Source organism: Hyla sarda, chromosome 2, assembly GCF_029499605.1.
Source record: "Hyla sarda isolate aHylSar1 chromosome 2, aHylSar1.hap1, whole genome shotgun sequence".
Taxonomy (NCBI): Eukaryota; Metazoa; Chordata; class Amphibia; order Anura; family Hylidae; genus Hyla; species Hyla sarda.
Window position 1 is genome coordinate 360602746 of NC_079190.1, and position 23946 is coordinate 360626691.

The 23946-nt window shown below is 41.1% G+C and overlaps 1 protein-coding gene across 6 annotated transcripts in view; it reads left to right on the forward strand.

The window, feature by feature from the left end:
- Positions 1-23946, forward strand: part of MAGI3 (membrane associated guanylate kinase, WW and PDZ domain containing 3) — a 335762-nt gene that overhangs the window by 217474 nt on the left and 94342 nt on the right. For all 6 annotated transcript variants that reach the window (XM_056558317.1, XM_056558316.1, XM_056558315.1 and 3 more), the window contains 4 exons: positions 2261-2473; positions 4835-5006; positions 5144-5223; positions 10772-10829. In XM_056558317.1, coding sequence (XP_056414292.1) covers positions 2261-2473; positions 4835-5006; positions 5144-5223; positions 10772-10829 — 523 coding nt within the window. The remainder of the gene's footprint in view (positions 1-2260; positions 2474-4834; positions 5007-5143; positions 5224-10771; positions 10830-23946) is intronic.

Here is a 23946-nt window from a genome sequence, read left to right on the forward strand (position 1 = left end):
GCTGAGGCTATCATTTTGTGAGTTGGCTATTTCCTGTTGGAGTTCAAACTACAAGTCCCATGATTCCTTGTGTGTAAGATTCCTTGTGTGTAAGTTAAAACACACATGTGATCTTTTCCATGCAATAGACCCAACGGTCACTCCACCCATTGAAGCACACAGTCTCCCTCTGAACACTTGACTACTGATGTTATGTCTCGAGCCGCACTGCAACCTGTTAATCTGAGACGACACTCGATTTGAATGCTGTTAAAAATAAACATTGGGGCAAAAATCAGAGGAATAGAAACTACATGAAACATAGGTACGGACATTATATTATGAACTACACTAAATTTACAGCCCCTGTAGCATAGTCAAATAAAAAATAAATAAATCCTGGAATACCCCTTTAAGAGGTCTGTCTCTGTAACTAGTACAGCACCATTACCAAAGCAGACCTTTCCACTCACAATGCTCCTTCACAAAGGGAACATGTTGTGTATATTGAATTGCTGAGGGAAGAATCCTAATCACTGCTGCACCATTTTGCATTCTGATACACACATCAGGCTCATCTTTATTACATATTATGGTAGTTATGGTAGGACATGCTGTTCTCTTCTACTACAAACGGTCAAAGTTGAGCTCATTGTGTATGCACACATGCAGAAATGGGATTTATTGTCCCCCAGCACAGTCATGGAGTGCATGTTTATATCTGCAACATGTGGAGAGAGAATTAGAGCGCGCTGCACCATTTTGTTGTCTTTTCTGGGGGGGGGGGAAAAAAAAACTGCAGTGGGATTAAATCTCCTTCTCTACTGCGGCTGGATGGAAAGCAGATGAACGTTAGTGTAACAAATGTGATGCAAGTGTTTTGGTTGCTGAACAGTCAAGACGATAATTAGTCACAGATGCCAGAATCTGACGCTGAGTCCAGGACGACAGATTTCATGACAAATGACATTTTACATTTTTTTTTTTTTTTTTTGTAAATGGTATTTTCTGTGAAATCAAAATTTTTTTTAGGGCCTGGTGTAGAACAATGAAATTAGTAAATCTATTGCAGCCTATGCTTCTCCCGATGTTTATTATCAGAGCTTACAGTCTGATTGTTGTATACATCTATATCTTAGGTCCATTTGACAAGACGGACAATACATTTATTTGTATGGGTAACTTAAGTATTGTTTTAAAATGTGTTTACAGAACTGAGTACAAATGTTAACTCTGGTTGATCTGGCTAAATACAGACCCATAGAGCCAAAGCTTTATGTATGCTATGGTTCTTAGTGGCACAAAGGCTATGCCATAAGTGTTCCACAATGTACTGTATATACTCGAGTATTAGCAGTTCCGATTATATAAACTGAGGCCCCTAATTTCACCCCAAAAACCTAGGAAAAGTTATTTACTCGACTATAAGCCTAGGGTGGAAAATACATCATCCCCCCCCTGTCATCATCCAGACCCCCGTCATCATCACCCTCATCATCATCACCTTGTGATTATCACCCTGTCATTATCACCCCGTCATAATGACAGGGTGATGATGATGAGGGTGATGATTCCCCACTTCATCATTACCGCCTGTCAATCCCTTCGTCATCATCCAGACCCCCCTTTTGTTTTCTACTCACCGGGCCGTCCATCTTCGGCCATCTATGCTGCAGGGACCGTCCGGTGGGGAAGGTTAGTCATTCCGGGTTGTCCATCTTCACCGGGAAGCCCTGTTCTCCGCTCCGGGCCGGCCACGGACTAGTGACGTTGCCTTGATGACGACGCACAGGGACGTCCGTGCGCAGCAGCGTGACGTCCCTGCGCGTCGTCGTCAAGGCAATGTCACTAGTCCGGGGCCTGAGCGGAGAAGAGGGCCTCCCGGTGAAAATGGATAGCCCGATGACGACAACGCGCAGGGACGCACGGGCACAGCAGACGTCCGTGACGTCCCTGCAAATGAACGTCCCTGCACGGTGGCGTCAGTGCAGCGTCACTAGTTCGGGAATACTAACCCTCCCCACTGGACGGTCCCTGCAGCATAGATGGCCAAAGATGGACGGCCCGGACCACCCCTTCCCTTTTTTTTTTTTTTTAAGTTCACTCGAGTATAAGCCGAGGGGGGCGTTTTCAGCATAAAAAATCGTGCTGAAAAACTCTGCTTATACTAGAGTATATACGGTATGTGCCAGGATATATCTCTAGGAATATACTAATGTGCAAGCCTGCGTATTTAAATATGAGGATCATATTTGTTTGTTAATCTCTTATGTCAATATAGGAAATTTTTATGGTACTCCGAAGCCTCCTGCTGAGCCTAGTCCCTTCCAGCCTGATTCGGTAGATGGGGTCCTGTTTGATGGAGACTTTGACACAGAGACTACAAGAAAGAGAACTACATCTGTCAGTAAGATGCAGCGTACAGATTCATCCCTCCCGGAGGAAGAGGAGGATGAAGAAAGGGAGGCCGTGAATGGGAGTAGTGGAAGTGCAGGTGAGACTTACTTCTAACTGGTTTATATAACAGAAAACCCCTGAGTACTTTAAAGAGCATTTCATAGGAGTGTCAATAAATATTATGCAGTATATACACGTATCAACATAAAAATAACCTGCATTATATACTGCCCCTCCCATAGACTTGCATTGAGGGGGTGGGGTGTGACCTCATGAGGGGGCAGGGCTATGACATCAAGAGCTCCCGACTCCAATGTTCGGAACAGTTTGTTCCAAACGTTGAGCAGTGGAGTATCCCTTTAAGGACACATCCAATTTTATTTTTGCGTTTTGACTTATAGCCTCCTCGCCTTCTAAAAATCATAATTCTTCTATATTTCCATCTACAGAGCTATGTGAGGGCTTGTTTTTTGCACGGCCAATTGTACTTTGTAATAACATCAGTCATTTTACCATAAAATGTACAGCAAAACCCCCAAAAATATTATTTGTTTGAGAACATTTAAAAGAAAGCTGAAATTTTGAACATTTTGGAGGGTTTCGTTTTTGCGCTGTACACTTTACATATGTTCTTTATTATGTGGGTCAGTACAATTAAAATGATACCCATGATTACATACTTTTCTATTATTGTACTACTTAAAAAAAAAACTCTTTTTTTCATAAAACAATTATGTTTAAAATATTTTGTCCACCTATAACTTTCAAATTTTTCCTTATATGGGGCTATATGAGGACTCATTTTTTGCACCTTGATCTGTGATTTTTGGTCCATGAACTTTTGTGTATATCTAAGTATTTGATCGCATTTTATTTTTTTTTATTTTTTTTGAGTTGTGACCAAAACACAGCAATTTTGGACTTTTTTGTACCTTTACGCCGTTCACTGTAGAGAATCATTTGCATTATATTTTGATAGTTTGGACATTTACGTATGCGACAATATATATATTTTTAATGCTTTTTGGGGGTAAAATGGGAAAAGGGGCACTTTACATTTTTATTGGGGATGGGGCTTTTCACGTTTGTTTTTTTAACTTTTCTTTTACTCTTTTTATTTTTATTTTTTTGCACTTTTATGTCCAAATAGGACTATTTATAGGGCTATTTATAGCAATCAATTGATTGCTTATACTTTTCAGTGCTATGCATAGGCATTGATCAGTATGATCATCGATCTTCTTCTCTGGTCTGCTCGATGTCAGACCAGAGGAGAAGATGCGGGGGAAGGACAGAGTAAGGGGACCTCCGTCCGTCATCTTGGCTGATCTGATCCCCGCTGCCATGCCGTGGGTGATCAGATCAGCTATTTAAAGCACTGCATAGCCGCAGATGCCATCATCTGTATTGATTTTGGCATCTGAGAGGTTAATGACAGATATTAGCCCGATCGCTGATGTTCACCATTACCACCGGGTCCCTGGCTGCTGAAAGCAGCCAGGACCTGCCGTGCATAATGTGAGCACTGCTCCGGTGCTCGCGTCATGTATAGGACGTAAATATATGTGCTAGTGCGTTAAGTACCAGTGCATCTGTACATACATTTATGTCCTATGTCCTTAAGGGGTTAAGTCCTGTAATTTGTAAGATCCTAGGATCAGACTTGTTTCACCAGCACAGTAATATTTGATTAAAGGATTTTTCTAATTTCATAATAAATAGGCACCCCCGCTGGCACCCCCATTGATCCTGACAATACAATAAAATTTTAACCCTGTATAAAGAGAGCACATTTCCTGCTTCATATATTCTTTACAACCTTCTGAACATTGCGAAGGGCTACAAATTTTATTGCATTCTCTGGATCAGCGGGGGTCCCAGCAGTGGGGCCCCCAGGATCTGCTAGTTATCCCCTATCACGTGAATGAAATGAGAAAAACCTCTTTAAAATCTCAACTCCTTGAACGTTGCCATGTTCTTGAACCTATTCCTGAACATTTTTTCTGTCTGGCTGTGTGCCACGCAATACTGTTGTACTGTTGCCATGAGGGGTGTACTTGGTCTGCAAACAAGTCCAGTGAATGCTGAGTCCCAAGGTTTCCTATCCCAGTGCCACCTCTTCCCCACATGCACCCAACTGTCCGCACCCATTGTAAGCACTTTCAGCAGTGAACACCCGTTCATTAGTTGCCCTTCACTATTATGGGCCAGATTTATCAAACTGTGTGAAAGAAAAAGTGGAGTGATTTTCCCATAACAACCAATCACAGCTTAGCTTTCACTTTACCAGAACTTGTTAGCTGAGCTGTGATTGGTTGCTGTGGAAAAATCACTCTGCTTTTTTGCTCAGACAGTTTGATAAATCTGGGTCAATATCTTTAAGTGATTTATACCATTTTTAAGACAATGTACTGTACCATCAATGCTCAAGTAATTTATTTATATTTTACTTATTCAGATCATAGAGAGAGGCCAGAAGTTACAGACTGGGGAAAAACTGTCCCGAGCTACAACCAGACAAACAGCACTATGGACTTTAGGAATTACTTAACTCAAGGTGAAAACTTGGAACCCCTTCCAAAGAACTGGGAAATGGCCTACACTGATGCAGGAATGATCTACTTCATTGAGTAAGTTAATACCCATACTTTGTTAATGGTGTTCTGTTTGAGATGAAACAATGTCCTCAGCCATAGCATCTGTTCAAATATTTTTAATTCTAGACTATTTCCTGATGTTCATCTTTCACTTTATTACCTTTTAACAGCCACAACACTAAAACAACAACATGGTTAGATCCCAGGCTGTGCAAGAAAGCCAAAGCTCCCGAAGACTGTGATGAAGGAGGTAAGAACAACTTTTGTTTGTTTGAAGGGTCCTAGGGTTATTCATATAAAAATAGAGCACAAGCAATAAACAGATTTGTCCTGATTTCTGCAGTTCAATTTTCAGCTTTGCTGTGTAGACTGGGACATGATCAGCAGTGGGTGGGATAGCTCAAAGTGCCAGCCTGTGATTTCTGCCATGCATCCTGTTAGTGAGACATGCGTCAAATTTGGCTAGTAAATCTGACACATGTAAACATGGGAGGGGGGATGGATACACCAAGCATTTCTCTTTTATTTACAGATTAGATTCCTCTTTAGGCCATGTTCATAGTAAAACAAAATACGCCCATTTTTTACCAATTTAGAGACTTTTTAATGGTGTGGGAATATGATCTTAATATAAACTCGAAACTAAGAAATTATTATTATCCACACATGTATATTTATTTTTGTCCACACATTTTTTTCCATGTGCTTAACTTGGCATACAACTGAAAAAATGCCTACTTACCTGCCGGATCTCCCACTGCATCTATGGCTCAACACATAAATAGCGCTTACCCAAACAATCACTGCTTGAGGAAATTCACTAATACAGCCTGAAACAGGCTAAGCAGGCAATTTCTGCATGTCGAAATGAAAGGGACAGTCAGGACAGATATGGCTGGGGATTGGGGAATATACACAGTTATTGTTTTTATGTTTTTGTCAGGTGAAAATGTTGGTGAATACATTGTATGTGCATTGTATATATTATCTATCTACAGTATATCCAATCTCTATATGCATTTTCCATTTGCAAATAACACTTACAAGTTTTCTGTAATTGACTTGCAATGCCTGCTCAGTGATCAACTGCCTGGCCATACACAGTTACTAACAGTGAGGAGCCTGCTTCTAAAGAAGATGTGATTGTAGGTTCTAGGGAGCAGTTTGGCTATAAGCAGGTAGAATTACCTGACACAATATATGACATAAGTTAGCTGTCATTTGAAAAAACACTGTGCAGGGAGCATCTGTGATGTGCCCCCGGCTCACACAGCAGGCTGAGTGACAAGTCAGGAGCCTGCATAGAGCCCTACTTATTCTTCCCACACTTCCTGTATTTGGTTTCCTCACAAAGACACACAGGCAATAGCTGCAGGGACAGCATTTTCACTCACAAATATCTGATTTTTTTTTTTAAACCAGTGTATATTACAAATATACATATAGGCCCTGATTAATTAAAATGTGGGAGAGTAAACCTGGAGGGATATGCCCATAACAACCAATCACAGCTTAGTTTTCACTTCACCAGAGCTCATTAAGAGAGGAAATCTGAGCTGTGATTGGTGGTTATGGGCAAATCCCTCCAGTTTCTCTCTCACACATTTTGAAGAATCAGGGCCATAATGTTATTATCTGCAGAACCTAATCCTGACCATGTACATATTTATGCCTCTATTACCTACAGTCATGGTCATAAATGTTGGCATCCCTGACATTTTTCAAGAAAATGAAGTATTTCTCACAGAAAAGGATTGCAGTAACACATGTTTTGCTATACACATGTTTATTTCCTTTGTGTGTCTTGGAACTAAACCAAAAAAGGGAGGAAAAAAGCATATTGGACATAATGTCAAATAACAAACTCCAAAAATGGGCTGGACAAAATTATTGGCACCCTTAACTTAATATTTGGTTGCACACCCTTTAGAAAAAATAGCTGAAATCAGTCGCTCCGTATAACATCAATAAGCTTCTTACACCTCTCAGCCAGAAGGTTGGACCACTCTTCCTCAAGCTGCTCCAGGTCTCTCTTATTGGAAGGGTGCCTTTTTCCAACAGCAATTTTAAGATCTCTCCACAGGTGTTCAATGGGATTTAGATCTGGACTCATTGCTGACCACTTCAGAATTCTCCAGCGCTTTGTTGCCATCCATTTCTGGGTGCTTTTTGACATATGTTTGGGGTCATTGTCCTGCTGGAAGACCCAAATCTTAGACGCAAACCCAGCTTTCTGACACTGGACTGTACAGTGCGACCCAAAATCTGTTGCCAATCCTCAGATTTCATGATGGCTTGTACACATTCAAGACGCATCAACATAATTGAACCTCTACCATATTTCACTGTAGGTACTGTGTTCTTTTCTTTGTAGGCCTCATTCAGTTTTCGGTAGAATTATGTGCTTTACCAAAAAGCTCTATCTTGGTCTTATCTGTCCACAAGACATTTTCCCCGAAGGATTTTGGCTTACTCAAGTTAATTTTGTAGTCTTGCTTTTTTATGTTTCTGTGTCAGCAGTGGGGGTCCTCCTGGGTCTCCTGCCATAGCATTTCATTTAATTTAAATGTCGACGGATAGTTTGCGCTGACACTGATGCTCCCTGAGCCTGCAGGACAGCTTGAATATCTTTGGAACTTGTTTGGGGCTGCTTATCCACCATCCGGACTTTCCTGCATTGACACCTTTCATCAATTATTCTCTTCCGTCCATTCCCAGGGAGATTAGCTACAGTGCCTTGGGTTGCAAACTTCTTGATAATGTTACGCACTATGGACAAAGGCAAATCTAGATCTCTGTAGATGGACTTGTAACCTTGAGATTGCTGATATTTTTCCACAATTTTGTTTCTCAAGTCCTCAGACAGTTCTCTTCTCCTCTTTCTGTTGTCCATGCTTAGTGTGGCACACACAATGCAAAGACTAAGTGAACTTCTCTCCTTTTTATCTGCTTTCAGGTGTGATTTTTATATTGCCCACACCTGTTACTTGCCCCAGGCGAGTTTAAAGGAGCATCACATGCTTGAAACAATTTTATTTTTCCTCACTTTTCACAGGGTGCCAATAATTTTGTCCAGCCCATTTTTGGAGTTTGGTGTGACATTTTTTTTTCCTCCCTTTTTTGGTATAGTTCCAATACACACAAAGGGAATACTCATGTGTAATGCAATACATTTGTGTTACTGCAATCCTTTTATGTGAGAAATACTTTATTTTCTTGAAAAATTTCAGGGGTGCCAACATTTACAGCCATGACTGTATATTTACCTATATAGGTATGGGCACTCATAGTGCTGGGATGTTCAGAAGCTGTTTTCTTTATTGCATTTTCAAAAAATTTTCAACAACCATATTACAAAAGGTCTTTAATTTTTACAACATATAAAAAGTTTTGGGATCTGACTGTGCCCATTTAAGTTAAAATTCTGGGCCAAAATGTTGTTGGTTCAAAGTAAGCCACAAAGAAACTCGTCTAAACTTGACAGGCAGTCCTAAAATATACTGGATTTATCAATCAGCCTCAGCCACTTTGATGATCCTGGCACAGTTTAAGTTTGCACTGCTCTAGTATATTCTTTAAATGGCGCTATATTTACCTAGAAAAAAAAGCATCATCTTTTTTTTATGATTTTTTTTTTTTTTTTTTTTATCCTACTCACAACCCTGAATGAAAGTGGGCATGAGGGAGAAAAATGCTGGCCTTTTTTTCTAATTCCCATGCAATCCCTTTAATAAAATCGGAGCAGGCAGCAGTGCGCGTGTGAAATCACCTTAGCCGTAATAGTCATATCGCTTGCTCTTCTCGCTGGCGCTGGGAGTTTACTGTCTGATTTCAACTATGGAGCATTGAAACCCCTCGATCCCATGTACGCAAACTCTCTTGAGAATTCCGTCGCATATGACTTACAAGGATTCATTTTAATTTGGTAAATGAAGTCGAGTGACTGCGCGTTTCACGTCCATTTCTTTGCCATTTAAAGCAATAATAAAGCCGAAATAATTAAGCTTGGAATTTGCATCCCTTTGGAATAGGCCAATTTCCATCCACAAACAATGTGAGGTGATAACGCAGCTGTACAACCTACTGCTAGTGAAAGCTGATGTAATTTCCCAACCAGAATTAGCATTCCCGCCCAGCTGTGCTAGAACATCATGTACATTTAAGTAACGACGACCCAAGGCATCAAGAGAGAGAAATCTTCAAAGCCCTGTAGAACAGGATGATTCAGTGTGCTCAGCCAGCAGGCTACGTGTCACATTCTGCTTATCTGTATTTAATAATTAGTAGCAGTCTATCTAACGCTCCGAACGCCTCTTGTTAGCTCGCAGTGCCAGCCGCAAAAAACAAGCTGTTTATTCTTCTTCAAGTCACTTAAGATCACAGAGAGGTCTCCCCTGCAATATATTCAGCATAAATATTACCCTCTCCTAGATGGCTGATATATGACCGCGTGCATCCTAATGTGTCTGTGTATCACAGAAAAGGAAAGTATTGATATTCACTTTAGTGACTGTTCCTTCGTGCTGCAATGGAAGTATAATTTCCTTGGCTTATCTTCACAGTTAAAGGGGTACTCTGCCCCTAGACATCTTATCCCCTATCCAAAGGATAAGGGATAGATATCTGATCGCAGGGGTCCCGCCGCTGGGGGCCCCTGTGATATCTGCTGCGGCACCCCAAACATCTAGTGCACCGACCGAACTTTGCTCCGTGCCGGATGACTGGCGATGCGGAGGCTCGTGACGTCACGGCCACGCCCACTTGTGACATCACGACCACACCCCTTTCAATACAAGTCTATGGGAGGTGGCGTAACGGCAGTCACACCCCCTCCCATAGACTTGCATTGAGGGGCGTGACCATGATGTCACGAGCGGTGGGGTGTGGCAGTGATATCACAAGCCTCCGATGCTGCACCAGACACTCTAAACGAACGCTGTGTGCAGCAGGGAGATCGCAGGGGTCCTTTTGATAGGGGATAAAATGTCTAGGGGCAGAGTACCCCTTTAAGGCTGCTTTGCTTGTTCATATATATTGGTCCCTTAAATTACTTTATTACTTTAATAATTGGTTCCAGCATGACCATTTTTTTGAAACCATTGTATTTTGAGACCATAGCCCTATGGAAAACTGGTAATTGGATTTAAACCCCCAACATGTCATCAAAAAATAGGAATATAGTAACGATAAATAAGGGAGAGAAATAAGCAGATAATAGAGATAAAGCAAGTCCTTTAGTCAGAAATAGTTGTTAGAAGCTGTAAATCACTTTCTATGTAGAGGACAGGAGCGTCTTCAAGGTCCTGTATAGTACACACAGTGTACCAAAAAAGTAAAATGGAGCCATCCCTACTTGGTGTCCAGAGGAGCAGCTCATCCTGGCACAAGTAAAGGACAGTATAGGACATGTAGTACCACACTGTACTGTAGAGAGTTGCAACTAGACAGCCTATCAGTGCATGGACTTGAGTAATACATGTGACCCATTCTGATTGGTCCGTTCGTCCAACCATTGACACATTTTGCAGAGTCGGACTGTTGGTGACATTGTACATTGAGTATGTTTTAATGTAACAATGGTCCACAAAAGACCATTGTATGTTGAAAATATTGTAACGTGAGGGACCACTGTACAAACCAATTTGTATTCTCCAAACCATCTTTGGTGTTCTCCGGTTGAGGTGTCTGCTGACTGAATTTACCCTGACGTTTCTTCAAGTAGCTGTTGTTGTTTCATGAAAGATTGGGCAATGGCTGTCACTATATCCTTAACATCATTATTCATATTTGTTTTGCAGAGCTTCCATATGGCTGGGAGAAGATAGAGGACCCACAATATGGGACTTATTATGTTGAGTAAGTAATTCTAATATTCAATTAGTCTACCCTTGCAGAAAGCTTGCTGTTCACTAAATATGCTGTTATGTTAATAATTTGTTTAAAAAAAAAGATTTTTTCGTTTTTAATTTTTTTTGCCGGATGCAGAATAAAAAAAAAACTTTAATGTTTGCTTTTTGGCATGACTAAATAAACTAACTGCATTCCATCCTGTTTTTAAATTCCTATTATTATTATTATTTTATCATTACCTATATAACACAAATATTGCAGCACTGTCCACTGATTGTAGTCTCTCATCCTTACCGATCACATATATGGAACGTTTTCTGGGCCTTGGGAGAATAACATTTATTAAAAGTCATTTTCTGGGGTTTGTGATTTTACATTCTAGTATTAAAATGTAACTACATATGAAAATGCTGGAAAAGGTTAATGCTGCTGCTAAGTCTGTACAGTGACCTGGCAGTATACATGATGAAGCTTTGATCGCAACTGACTTTAAGAACAAACAACAAAAACAACAATGGTTGTTTTTGTCACCCTCAGACTTCTGTTGCTGAAAACTTCTAGCTATCGTAATTTGAGTGATGACGATAAAGCGGGTATAAAACTACATATTGGAAAAAAATCATGGGAGGTCCGAACTCCATTGTGATCTGCTCACGTATATGTATAATGTCTGTAGAAAAAAAGGTGACACCAGTATATTGATAGGGCAGGATTACAACAGTTGATGTTCAGAGTGTAGCCTCTCCCTCCCTGTAGAATGAATGACCTCTACATAGGTCACAGAGCATGCCCGGAAACCTTACCCACAGGCCAGCCAGTACAAGATGAAAGACGGCGCTCTAGAAATGGTGTCCAAAAGTAGTGTGAAGTTTATTTGCCCATCAATAAAAATGCAATGTTTCAATTAAAAAATGAGGTCTTTGTCAAGCACGCGTAACAAAGACCTTATTGTTAGGTTGAAATGTTGCATCTTTGTATATTGATGGGCCGATAAACTTCAAACTACTTTTTGACACCATTTCTGGAGTGCATCTTCCATCTTGTACTGGCTCTTTTGAACTTAGCTTAGGTTAGGCTTCTGAGGACTGGCACCCGTGGACTAATAAGTCCTCTTCGCTGTGCACAATCCATCACTTGCCTTATTGGACAATAACAGGCCAGATGGCTGCCCCCAAAATCATGTACAGAAATTCAATAAAAAGATTAACAGTATAAAAATAGGTTAGAAAAAAGAACATTTAACAGTATCTGGCTCTAATCAGATAACAAAAATCTAGGTTATGCATTTCTTTTAAATATTTTCTCTGGGAAATGTGGACCTGTGGTTATATTTGAAGTCTTCTCCATGAGCCCTGTGTATCAACACCATCCTTGATGAAAATGGACTTTGGTCCATTTGTATTTTTTCTATGTGAGGTTGAGTCACCCATCCTAGTGAAATCATTACCTCTTAGGCTATTTTTCCACTTGTTTTTTTACTGGCAGTTTTTGGATATCTGCCACTGCAGTTTTTGAGCCAAAGCCAGACGTGTATTCAAAAGGAATAGGACATTTATAGGAAGGACTTACACTTCTCCTCCCTTATGGATCCACTTTTGACTTTGGCTCCAAAACTGCAGCGGCAATTTCCCAAAAACTGCCAGAAAAAAAAAGTGGAAACTTAGCCTTAAAGGGGTACTCCGGCGCTTAGACATCTTATCCCCTATCCAAAGGATAGGGGACAAGATGCCTGATCGCGGGGGTCCCGCCGCTGGGGACCCCTGTGATCTTGCACGCAGCACCCCAGTTAAAATCAGTCCCTGGAGCATGTTCGCTCCGGGTCTGATTACTGGCGACCACGGGGCAGGCGGCATGTGACGTCACGCCTCCGCCCCCATGTGACGTCACGCTCCGCCTCTCAATGCAAGCCTATGGGAGGGGGCGTGACCCCCGCAATTAGGCATCTTATCCCCTATGATAAGATGTCTAAGCGCCGGAGTACCCCTTTAAGAAGGTGATGGTAAAGCCACTATCTTAGGGAATGTCAGATTCCATGTGTTAGGTGCCGAACACTATCTCATGATGCCTTTAGGTTAGTACTTGTACGGTAAAGTCACTGTAAGGACTTATCATTCTATACTGAGCCAATGTACTCTAGAGAGGTTAAAAGATGAGAAATTAGTGAAGTACGTGGACCTAATGAACAGCAGCTTTTAATTCCCTTATATTCAGCAGTGCTGATCCCTTACTTTGACAAGGGAGGAGGGCAGCACCGCTTACAGTATCTCACTATATTAACTAATGAAGCTATCGACTTATATGTCACTCGATGCGTTCATTTATCATTTGCAATACCATTTAGCTATTGCCTATTGTAGCCTTGCATTAACTCCTTCACTCTGTCAGATAGCATTAAATTGAAATATAAAAGTAAAAATATCTCCGTACTGAACAGAGTGAAGTTCTAAATTGTTCCAGGCAAACATTAAGTGGGATTTTCTGTTAATGCACTTTGAGAGTCCATTAGCATTAGTTTTACCTTAGGCTTTGTCTTTATTGCAGTGCTCTGAAATTAAGAGACAGTTGTGGCATATTTAAAGGTCACAGGCTGTTCCCTTTATAAATTCAGGTTTAGCCATGTCCTCTGGGTAGACACAAACTGGATTCATTGATGATAATATGCACATGCTTGTTTATATATAGATTGAATAGATTCTTATAAATATGCACATTGAAAAGTATATATAGAATACTAAATGGGAATGGTGTATACTAGAAAAGACCTGAAGAGACAAAGAAATACAAAAGGGTCAAATGTTTGGTTTCTCAACATGGCCTTATGTATGAAAACTGTCTCAGACGGGACAGACAGAAGAAGGCCTCTGTGCGTAAACAGTATACGGGTCCCTCATCCAGTACGTTATCATAGAACACCCAAAAAATACCATTAAATGTAAGCCATGAAACACATACGCTCAGGCAATTTAAAGGGGTATTCTGGCTTTATACATCTTATCCACTATTCTAAGAATAGTGGATGAGATGTATGATCGCAGGGGGTCCCGCGATCTCTGTGCAGTCCCCGGCATTCTATCCCAGGCGCTACCTCCGAGACAGAGATGTGATGTCATGGCCAAGCCCCTAGTGATGTCACGCCCCCTCCATTCATATCTATGGGAGGGGGCGTGACTGCCGTCACGCCCCCTCCCATAGACACGAATGGAGGAGGCATGGCATGACAATTTAAGGCAGGGTTCACTTGTAGTATTTGGTCAGTATTTGTAGCTTAAACCAGAAGTGTAACTGATGCACAGAAAAGCTATAATGGAAAGATACGGTATGTACCTTTTTTTTGTGTTTTGGACTCGCTCCTCGATTTGCTTACATATACTGGCCAACAAACTATACATGAACTCAACCAGTTATAAACAATAGGAAGCTGCTTGGTGCATTGAATGTGAAGCTGCTCGGGTTGCACCAATGGTATGTCAATGGTGAAAGAAGTTTCATAGCCTGCAGCAATAATAGTCCAGGGTTAATTTTACTAGTGCACTTGTGGAATGTGGAAGCTGCTTACTGAGTGGTAACAATAAACAAGCAGTACATATAACTCTAGGAAGAGATAAAAGGCATTGATTTCAATATTTACTTGATGCTTAGATTTAGATTTGTAATGCAAATTCATTAGGCCTTTCAACCTGGTACCAATACAGTGGTCCCTCAAGTTACAATATTAATTGGTTCTGGGATGACCATTGTATGTTGAAACCATTGTATGTTGAGACCAGAACTCTATGGAAACCTGGTAATTGGTTCTAAAGGGACGAAAATGTCATCCAAAAATAGGAAAAAGTGAGGATTAAAGATAAATAAGTAGATAACTAATAGAGATAAAGCAATTCCATACATATAAAAGTAAGAAAGATCTGCTGGGAGCTGTAATCACTGTATATGTCAGTGTTTCCCAAGCAGGGAGCCTCCAGCTGTTGCAAAACTACAACTCCCAGCATGCCCGGACAGCCAAAGGCTGTCCGGGCATGCTGGGAGTTGTAGTTTTGCAACAGCTGGGGGCACCATGCTTGGGAAACACTAGTCTATGTAGAGGACAGAGGCTTCTTTGGGGTCCTGTACAGAACACGCAATGTCCTAAAAAAGTAACACGGAGCCACCCACACCTGGTGTCCAAAGGAGCAGCTAACCCTGGAACAGGTAAAGAGTACAGAACATGTAATACCTCCCTGTACTGTAGGGGGCGCTACCAGACACCAGTCAGTGCATACACTTCAGTAATACAGGGGTTTTACCAGCGAATGCCCATTCTGATTGGTCAGATCTTCCAGCCATTGATATGTTTCACAGATCTTGACTGTCTGTACATTGTATGTTGAGTGTTGTTTCTAGAGTCAGTCTTGACACTGTAGGACTGGTTTAACAATAACCTTGTATTACTTGTAATGTAGAAGCGAAATAAGTGGTCACCACTGTATCAATTCTCTGAGGAAAGGGCCAATATTCCTTTGTGTAATAGACCTAGTGATCAGCCAATAAATGAGCCAACATTTTTTGGGTGATAAGATCTTTTTTGCAGGGCTAAAAATCATTGCTGCTTGGCTGCACATTATCCTATGTTAATGGAGTACTCCAGTGCAGTAAAACTTAACCCTATCCCAGCGGTCAGACCCAGCGGGGAGGGGGGGGGGGGTAATCCCAGCGGTTAAACCCCCCCATGATCTAAAACCTAACCCTTATCCGTTGGATAGGGGATACATTTTTCTGCACTGAATTACTCCTAAATTTGGATATACTACCAAAAATAATGAAAAAGAAGAGTGCATCATCTTTTATGTAGCCCAGACCACACAAAGATTGAGCCAAATATAGGCTCCATAAAAGAGTCCCAATCTACTACATAGGCACGTGCTTTGGCCTGTCTTAATGGAAAACTGTCACATGTTCACTGACGGATAGTGCGGGGGACGCGGATTCATATGATCCCTACCTTGCCTGGATCCGTCCAGCCATTTGCCCGCAATCTTAGTTTTTCTATATATGCAAATGTTGCTGTAACTGGCACGGGCAGGGTTTTCAGGAGCCTAGTGGCACTGTGACGACAGCGTCGCCCACTTATGAATATTCATCCCCGCTCGCTGATCCTAACTGGTCTTCACTGCGCATGTGCCGCATCTTGACATGCTCAGTGAAGACCAGTTAGGAGCGGCGGGGAGAGCCGGAGGGAGGGGGGATGAATATTTATAAACGGGCAGTGCTGACGTCACAGTGCCACTATACTCCTGAAGATCCCGCCCGTGCCAGTTACAGCCACATTTGCATATATAGAAAAACTGGCACAGGCGGGGTTTTCAGGAGTATAGTGGCACTGTGAAGTCAGCGCCGCCCGCTTATGAATATTCACACAGAGACCAAGTGCTGGAGGATAGTATTCATGTGCGTTTCCAACATCCCTAGTTCTGACAGCCAGAAAGATGAGTCAAGACCCAAATCTGGATTTTGGATTTCCAGAAAGATCTGTATAAGGCTGAAAGGAACAAGACATGGGCACTGGAATAAATCATAAAATTTCTGTGACCTAATCAATGAAGGAAACAAGACAATGAACTAATATAGAGTTGTTAAATATATGGGCCTGCTTTGCTCCCGTGTCATGTCTGTTAGTCCCCTGTTTGCACACTATTTTTGGCTCTCTTTAGTGACAGTGATGATGGGAATGATGTCTATGGAGAATTCCTACATTACCATATTTTTGGTATGTAAAGAGAGATAGATATAAAGGAATGATCAATAACGGACCATCTTCTACTGATATTTTTTAAAGAATATGTCTTATAGAATTACAGCTGACACTGCAGTTAATTATTGACACATGTGATGGATAGCTATGTAAATACAGTGCCGATGCAGTGCCTTAACATTATGGTAATTACTATTCCTTACGCCTCTGCTGATGTACAGTGATAAGGCAGAGGCTACATCATTGTCTGGTTTGCTATCTGACTTCAAGTTGGAAAGCATAACTTAGGCCTCCCTGCACTTTGATATAGTCAGATATGTGTGTATGAAAGAAAGTCTGGGTGCATTGAGGGCTGCGTGCGCAGGGAGTAAGTTGTCTAACTGAATGAGTACTGGCTTTTGTTACGTGTGTGTTTATGACAGCTTAGCAAAAGCCCTTGTTCCCCTCTGGAGCTTTGTTGGCAGCTTGCAATTATAACAGCGTAAGAACCAAGATAACTGCAGACTAGCTGACAATATAATCTTTGGGGAGGATGATGGCGTTAACCACGGAAATGCTAACCAGTGCTCGGGCATATAAAGCAAGTGTACCGTGAGTGAATTGCTGCACCTGGGAGATGCTGGTTGTAGCCAATTTTAACCTGTGCCTAACCCAACAGTCTCCAGGTATTTTATACACTGCTCAAAAAAACTAAAGGGAACACTTAAACAAAACAATGTAACTCCAAGTCAATCACACTTCTGTGAAGTCACACTGTCCACTCAGGAAGCAGCACTGATTGACAATCAATTTCACATGCTGTTGTGCAAATGGAACAGACAACAGGTGGAACTTATAGACAATTAGCAAGACACCCCCAATAAAGGAGTGGTTATGCAGGTGGTGACCATAGACCACTTCTCAGTTCCTATGCTTCCTGGCTGATGTTTTGGTCACTTTTGAATGCTGGTGGTGCTTTAACTCTAGTGGTAGCATGAGTACGTCACAGTGATATAAAGTAGGTAGAGGGAAAACCACATACCAAGTAGGGTTGCACTCAGAGCTCAACACCTATGAAGGCATCTAGAGTATGGTTGGGAAACTGTAACCTAGGCTTGTCCGGTATTAGCTTAACTAGTCCGGTGGGAAGGCAATTCAGGAAAATAAACTTGAGCTTTTTCTGGGCACTGGTTCACCAAAGTAGGAATTTGGACACAGTTACAAATCCAAAGGGTTATTTATTGTACTAAAATACTGCGTTTCTGGTCCGAACAGGACCCTTCCTCAGGTAAGGTGCTTACCTGAGGAAGGGTCCTGTTCGGACCAAAAAAGTGTTGTTTTAGTGCAATAAATAACCTTTTGGACTTGTAACGGTGTCCAAATTCTTACTTTGGTGAACCAGCGCCCAGAAAAAGCTCAAGTTTATTTTCCTGAATTACATCAAAGTTGGATCAGCCTGTAGTGTGGTTTTCTACTTTGATTTTGAGTGTGACTTCATAACCAGACCTCCATGGGTTGATACATTTGATTTCCGTTGATAATTTTTGTGTGATTTTGTTGTCAGCACATTCAACTATGTAACGACGAAAGTATTTCATATGATTAATTCATTCATTCAGATCTAGGATGTGTTATCTTAGTGTTCCCTTTATTTTTTTTGAGCAGTGTAGATGGCTGTTAGAACACACAGAGTCTGAGGAAAAGCATCAATTCATACTGTGTGCATTCCGGTAACCGTTCTTGCAGGATACAAACTACTGATTTCCTTAGTGATAGGGTTGACACATCTACAAATAACAACAATTAACCAAAATCGGAGTAGAGCTGTAGTTTTAGTTCTATCAATAAGCTGTATTAACACAAAGTCCTCATTTATGATGCACATAATTAATTGAAGGGGGTTATAATTAATTGTCTGGTTTCGGAAAATTGTCTTTAAATAAGACTATGACCTCAGTGTATATAATTTACTAATATAGTTTCATCACAAATTGTACTGGCTTCAGCATGCTTTTGCTTGATTTACCCCTAACAGGAAGTTCTCTAGGTATTGTCTCCCTCTCTCCCAAGACAACATATTATCAGGAGGCATGGCTGGATCTTGTCTGGATCTTGTCTGGATCTTGTCTGGATCTTGTCTGGAAGTTGTAGCCCAGCCTCCTGTCATCACCTCTGACCAACACCTACAGCCTACATCACCATCTCCCTGTCATATACACATATCTTTAAGATATTCAGTGACATTGAGGTGTGTTTACAGCATTCTGCCTTGTGCTCAGCTATTAGATGTTCTGCAACAGCTGTGGACTGAGCATCAGAGCATAGTACGGGGAAGGAATTCAAAAACATGCACTGGTTGTTTAAGAGGAAACCGGTAAGAGGAAACCAGTGCAAGCGTGCTGCCCCTACAGGGAGTGCCAGAATTTGTTGTCAGCGTGTGACAGTGCAGGAGAGGCGGAGGCACGGAGCCTGTAGCAAAGCGGAGGTAAGCAGGGGCATGCCAGCAGACACAAACAGCCTGCATTACATTGAGATATTAGACACCCCTGAGAAATGACCCTATTTTAGAAACGACATGCCTTAAGACCTTTATCTAGGGAAGTAGTACATTTTTTTAAATCATTTTTTTATGTACGGAGGAAAAATTGGCGTTTTACACACACACATGCTATTTCAGTGCCCAACATTAATTTGTACACCTTTGTGTTACACTGGTGCTCCTAGGTATGGCAGGACCCAATATGCTGTCATTATCTGTTGCCTAAAAACATAACCGGCATCAGAAGCCAGGCATCTTCAAAGTGGAGCTATCATTAGAAATGTATGGGTATAAATTAGCACATGGCTAGATGGGGCTGGTTTATTTGGGTCAATCCCTTTTTTGTTATTTCCATAGTGCCTTCCAGTACCAAGATATAAGACTTTTTGTAATTATGCAAGCACGACTTAAAAGCCTTGTGGGGCATTCCCCAGCACAGCAGGAGGCCAGGTTAGTCCAACCTATGCCCTCTTTATTACTGCTAATGGGCCCAGTTGCATCCCTCCCCATTTGACTGAAAGCTATAAGATATAGAGGACATGTGCTGGACTTATCTGGGCTCTTATCATTCTGGGGAACCCTCCCTGAGCTTTTGAACCACATTTACGTATTAAGGCGTATTTTATCTTGACACTGGAAAGTACTGTAGAGAGCCATGTGCTTATTTACACCTCTGTTTTCCTGCTGACAGGTTGGCTTTAATAGCACAATTCTAGTTTAGGTTTCAGACGCAAAGATTCTAACAAATGTTAAAGGGTACCTCTCATCAAATAAACTTTTGATATATTTTAGATTAATGAATGTTGAATAACTTTCCAATAGCATGTTAATGAAAAATATGCTTCTTTCTATTGTATTTTTCCCGATCAGTCCTGTCAGCAAGCATTTCTGACTCATGCAGGAGTCCTAAACACTTAGAGCTGCCAGCCTGCTTTGTTCACAGCCAAACAGGCTGTGAACAAAGCAGGCTGGCAGCTCTGAGTGTTCTCCTTTGTGAACAAAGCAGACTGGCAGCTCGTAGTGTTTAGGACTCCAGCATGAGTCTGAAATGCTTGCTGCCAGGACTGGTAGGGAGACCCCTAGTGGTCATTTCTTCAAAGTGGAAAATTTAATAGAAAGAAGCATATTTTTTAATAACATGCAATTGTAAAGTTATTCTGCATACATTAATCTATAAAATATCAAAAGTTTTTTTGATGAGAGGTACCCTTTAACCTATTTTAAAAAATATTCTTGGACATTCTTGTCAGTTAAAGTGAATATTGTCTTAGGGGCAATTGTCTGACAAATTCTGTGAAGAAATGCGAGATGTGTGTAGAAAAAAAGGGGGAATTGTGGGCTCCAGAGAGACCTGTGTAGGAAGGAAGATGCTAAAGTAACTTGGTTGTATACTGCTGTAGTTGTAGGTTCACCTGTTATGTTTTGGGTTCAAGCTGTAAAAGGAGCTTCTCAATGGCTACAAGGATTCCTGGTTTTATTCCAAAAGTGATCAGTATGTCCGAGTGCAAGTGGGCAGCGTATTTAATACTGAAATATGACTGTGTCTGTTGGGCCATGCAACATAGTTTTGGTTGAATTTCACATGTGTTCTGCAAGTGATGAAGTTAATGTGTGCAATTTGGTTATATATAGGCTGAACTTTTACTATATGGACTTGTATAAAAAAAAAACTATTGGGTATTACCACCTAAACTAACTGGTAATCACTAAAGCACATTGTATTTCTTTTTATTTATTTTTTTTATCCATTTTATATAAAAAAAAAATCTAAGAAAGATGTGGAGAAATGGGTGATGAGGTTGCATATAAGTAATCGGGGGAGTGGTTAAACAGACTGCTTTTGATCCTCAGACACTAGACTTGTAGAAGATAGTAAAGCTTGTAAAAGCTGTCCTTTTTTTTTTATTTTTAACTGAACTTCTGATTGGTCATAGAACATTCGGTGTCTAATCCCAATGTCCGTGTCCTGACCACGGTGAATACTACTTTGTCAGTTTATAGCGGTTAGGTGCTATAAATGTTAGCAACCATTCCTACAGTTTACAGTGACTTGCAAAAGTGTTCACCCCCTCCCCCCTTGACTTTTTTTGTATTTTGGTATATTACAGCCTTAGGTTCAATTTTTTGTTAATCTGAATTTTATGTGAGGGATCAGAACACAATAGTCTAAGTTGGTGAAGTGAAATGAAAAAAAATATATAAATAAAACTATTGTTTAGAAATAGAAAACAGAAAATTGTCATGTGCATATGTATTCACCCCCTTTGTTAGGAAGCCCATAAAAAGCTCTGGTGCAACCAATTACCTTCAGAAGTCACATAATATGTGTCACATGATCTTCCATTACATATACACACCTTTTTTGAAAGGCCCCAGAGGCTGCAACACCTAAGAAAGAGTCATCAGTGACCAAACACTGCCATGAAGACCAAGGAACTCTCCAAACAAGTCAGGGACAATGTTGTTTAGTACAAGTCAGGGTTAGGTTATAAAAAAAAATATCCATATCTTTGATGATCCCCATGATCACCATTAAATCTATCATAACCAAATGGAAAGAACATGGCACAACAGCAAACATGCCAAGATACGGCCGCCCACCAAAACTCACGGACCGGGCAAGGAGGGCATTAATCAGAGAGGTAGCAGAGAGACCTAAGGTAACCCTGGAGGAGCTGCAGAGTTCCACAGCAGAGACTGGAGTATCTGTATATAGGACGAAAATAAGCTGTACGCTCCATAGAGTTGGGCTTCATGGCAGAGCGGCCAGAAGAAAGCCATTGCTTTTAGCTAAAAACAAAAAGGCACATTTTAAGTTTGCAAAAAGGCATGTGGGAGACTCCCAAAATGTATGGAGGAAGGTGCTCTGCTCTGATGAGACTAAATTTTTACTTTTCGTCCATCAAAGAAAACGCTATAGTATCTGGTGCAAACCCTACACATCACTGGGAAACTGGTCAGAGATGAGGAAAATATGGATGGTGCAAAATACAGGGAAATTCTTGAGCAAAACCTCTACCACTCTGTGCAGGATTTGAGGCTAGGCGGAGGTTCACCTTCCAGCAGGACAATGACCCCAAACACACTGCTAGAGCAACACTTGAGTGGTTTAAGGGGAAACATGTAAATGTGTTGGAATGGCCTTGTCAAAGCCCAGATCTCAATCCAATCGAAAATCTGTGGTCCGACTTAGATTGCTGTTCACAAGCACAAACCATCCACCATCCAACTTGAAGGAGCTGGAGCAGTTTTGCAAGAAGGAATTGGCAAAAATCTCAGTGGTGTAATGTGGCAAGCTCATAGAGACTTACCCGAAGCGACTTGGAGCTGTGTTTGCTGTAAAAGGTGGCTCTACAAAGTATTGACTTGGGGGGGGGGGGATTTCTGTTATTTTGTCCTATTTGATGTTTGCTTCACAATAAAAAAAAATACAAAAAAAAAAACATTTTCAAAGTTGTGGGTATGTTCTGTAAATTAAATGATCAAAATCCTCAAACATTCCATGTAAAAAAAAAAAAGTAGCCAATGGGACCCTTAAAAGGTCAGATGCAAATGGTAATGTGAACCTAGTCTAACACAAATACCCCCCAACAAGGTATAGCTTCTAGTAAAAATGTTGGTGTAGTAAGTGATAAAGAGGGTAATTTGGCTACAGGCGACAGTGAGCTGCTCATTGCATGATGAAACAGACTGGCGGTGACATGCTCACTACCATTGATAATGACTGCCTAACTAGTGACTTGTCTGTTTGGCTTACAATGAAGGCACAAAGGGAAATATCTTCTGAAGTTCCAGAATCTGCTTTTATGAGCTATAAGGTTTCCTATAAAAGCAGCAAGAAGTCGATCAGACTATCTTCAGTAGAAAATGAGAAGCAAATTGCAGAGGAGAATAAAAACGAATCTCAAAAATCATCAAATGTATTCTGCTGAAAATGTTCGTCCCGTAACTGGCTGAGGTTATTATGGTCTCTAGTGATGTTAAAAAGACAGAGCTATTTAATACAATGTTCTGTGTACACAAAGGAGCAGACAGAGGGGCTGCGGTCACTGCTGATGACCTCAAAACCAATGGCTTATAGGGGAAGCAAGTTGAGAGTTTTGCTACATAGCTAAATATATAACCAGAAATCGATAAGACAAGAAAAAAGAACAGCGAACATACCGTAAACTTCCATGCCAGTGTCACTTTATTCTTCACACAGGGGAACGGTTACAGGTGGGCGGACAGTTGCTTCGTGGGAAGCTTCGGGCTACGATCCGTGTCACACTTGTCTGCACTTCATCAGGCCCTACGGGTTGGGCCGGATGAAACGCAGACAAGCGTGATGCAGACCGTAGCCCGAAGCTTCCCCCGAAGCAACTGTCCGCCCACCTGTAACCGTTCCCCTGTGTGAAGAATAAAGTGACACTTGCATGGAAGTTTACGGTATGTGCGCTGTTCTTTCTTCTTGTCTTATCAATTTCTTTGGATGCCTTTACTAAGTGTTGAGCACTATCGTGTATTTTCGTGGGACTGTCTAGTACTTTGATACTTGTGGCTTGATTGCGGCCGTCTGTGTGGAGTCAGTGGTGCCAGTTCATTATTTTCCTTTTGGATTTATTTAAATATATAACCAGTTGGAATTGAGAGATTTCCATATATATATATATATATATATATATATATATATATATATATATATATAATGAAACTCCTGTAAGACTTCTATGTAGACAAGGATGTGCAGCCCTAATCTCCACATACATACCTCTCCCCACCTACTTTGAGTTGCTACCCCAACAAGAGGTAGCTACCCCAACTGGGCGATGGTCCCTCCTTAGCTAATGCAAGGTTTGACAAATCCTGGGTCGCCATGGCGCCTAGGATTCTGGCAG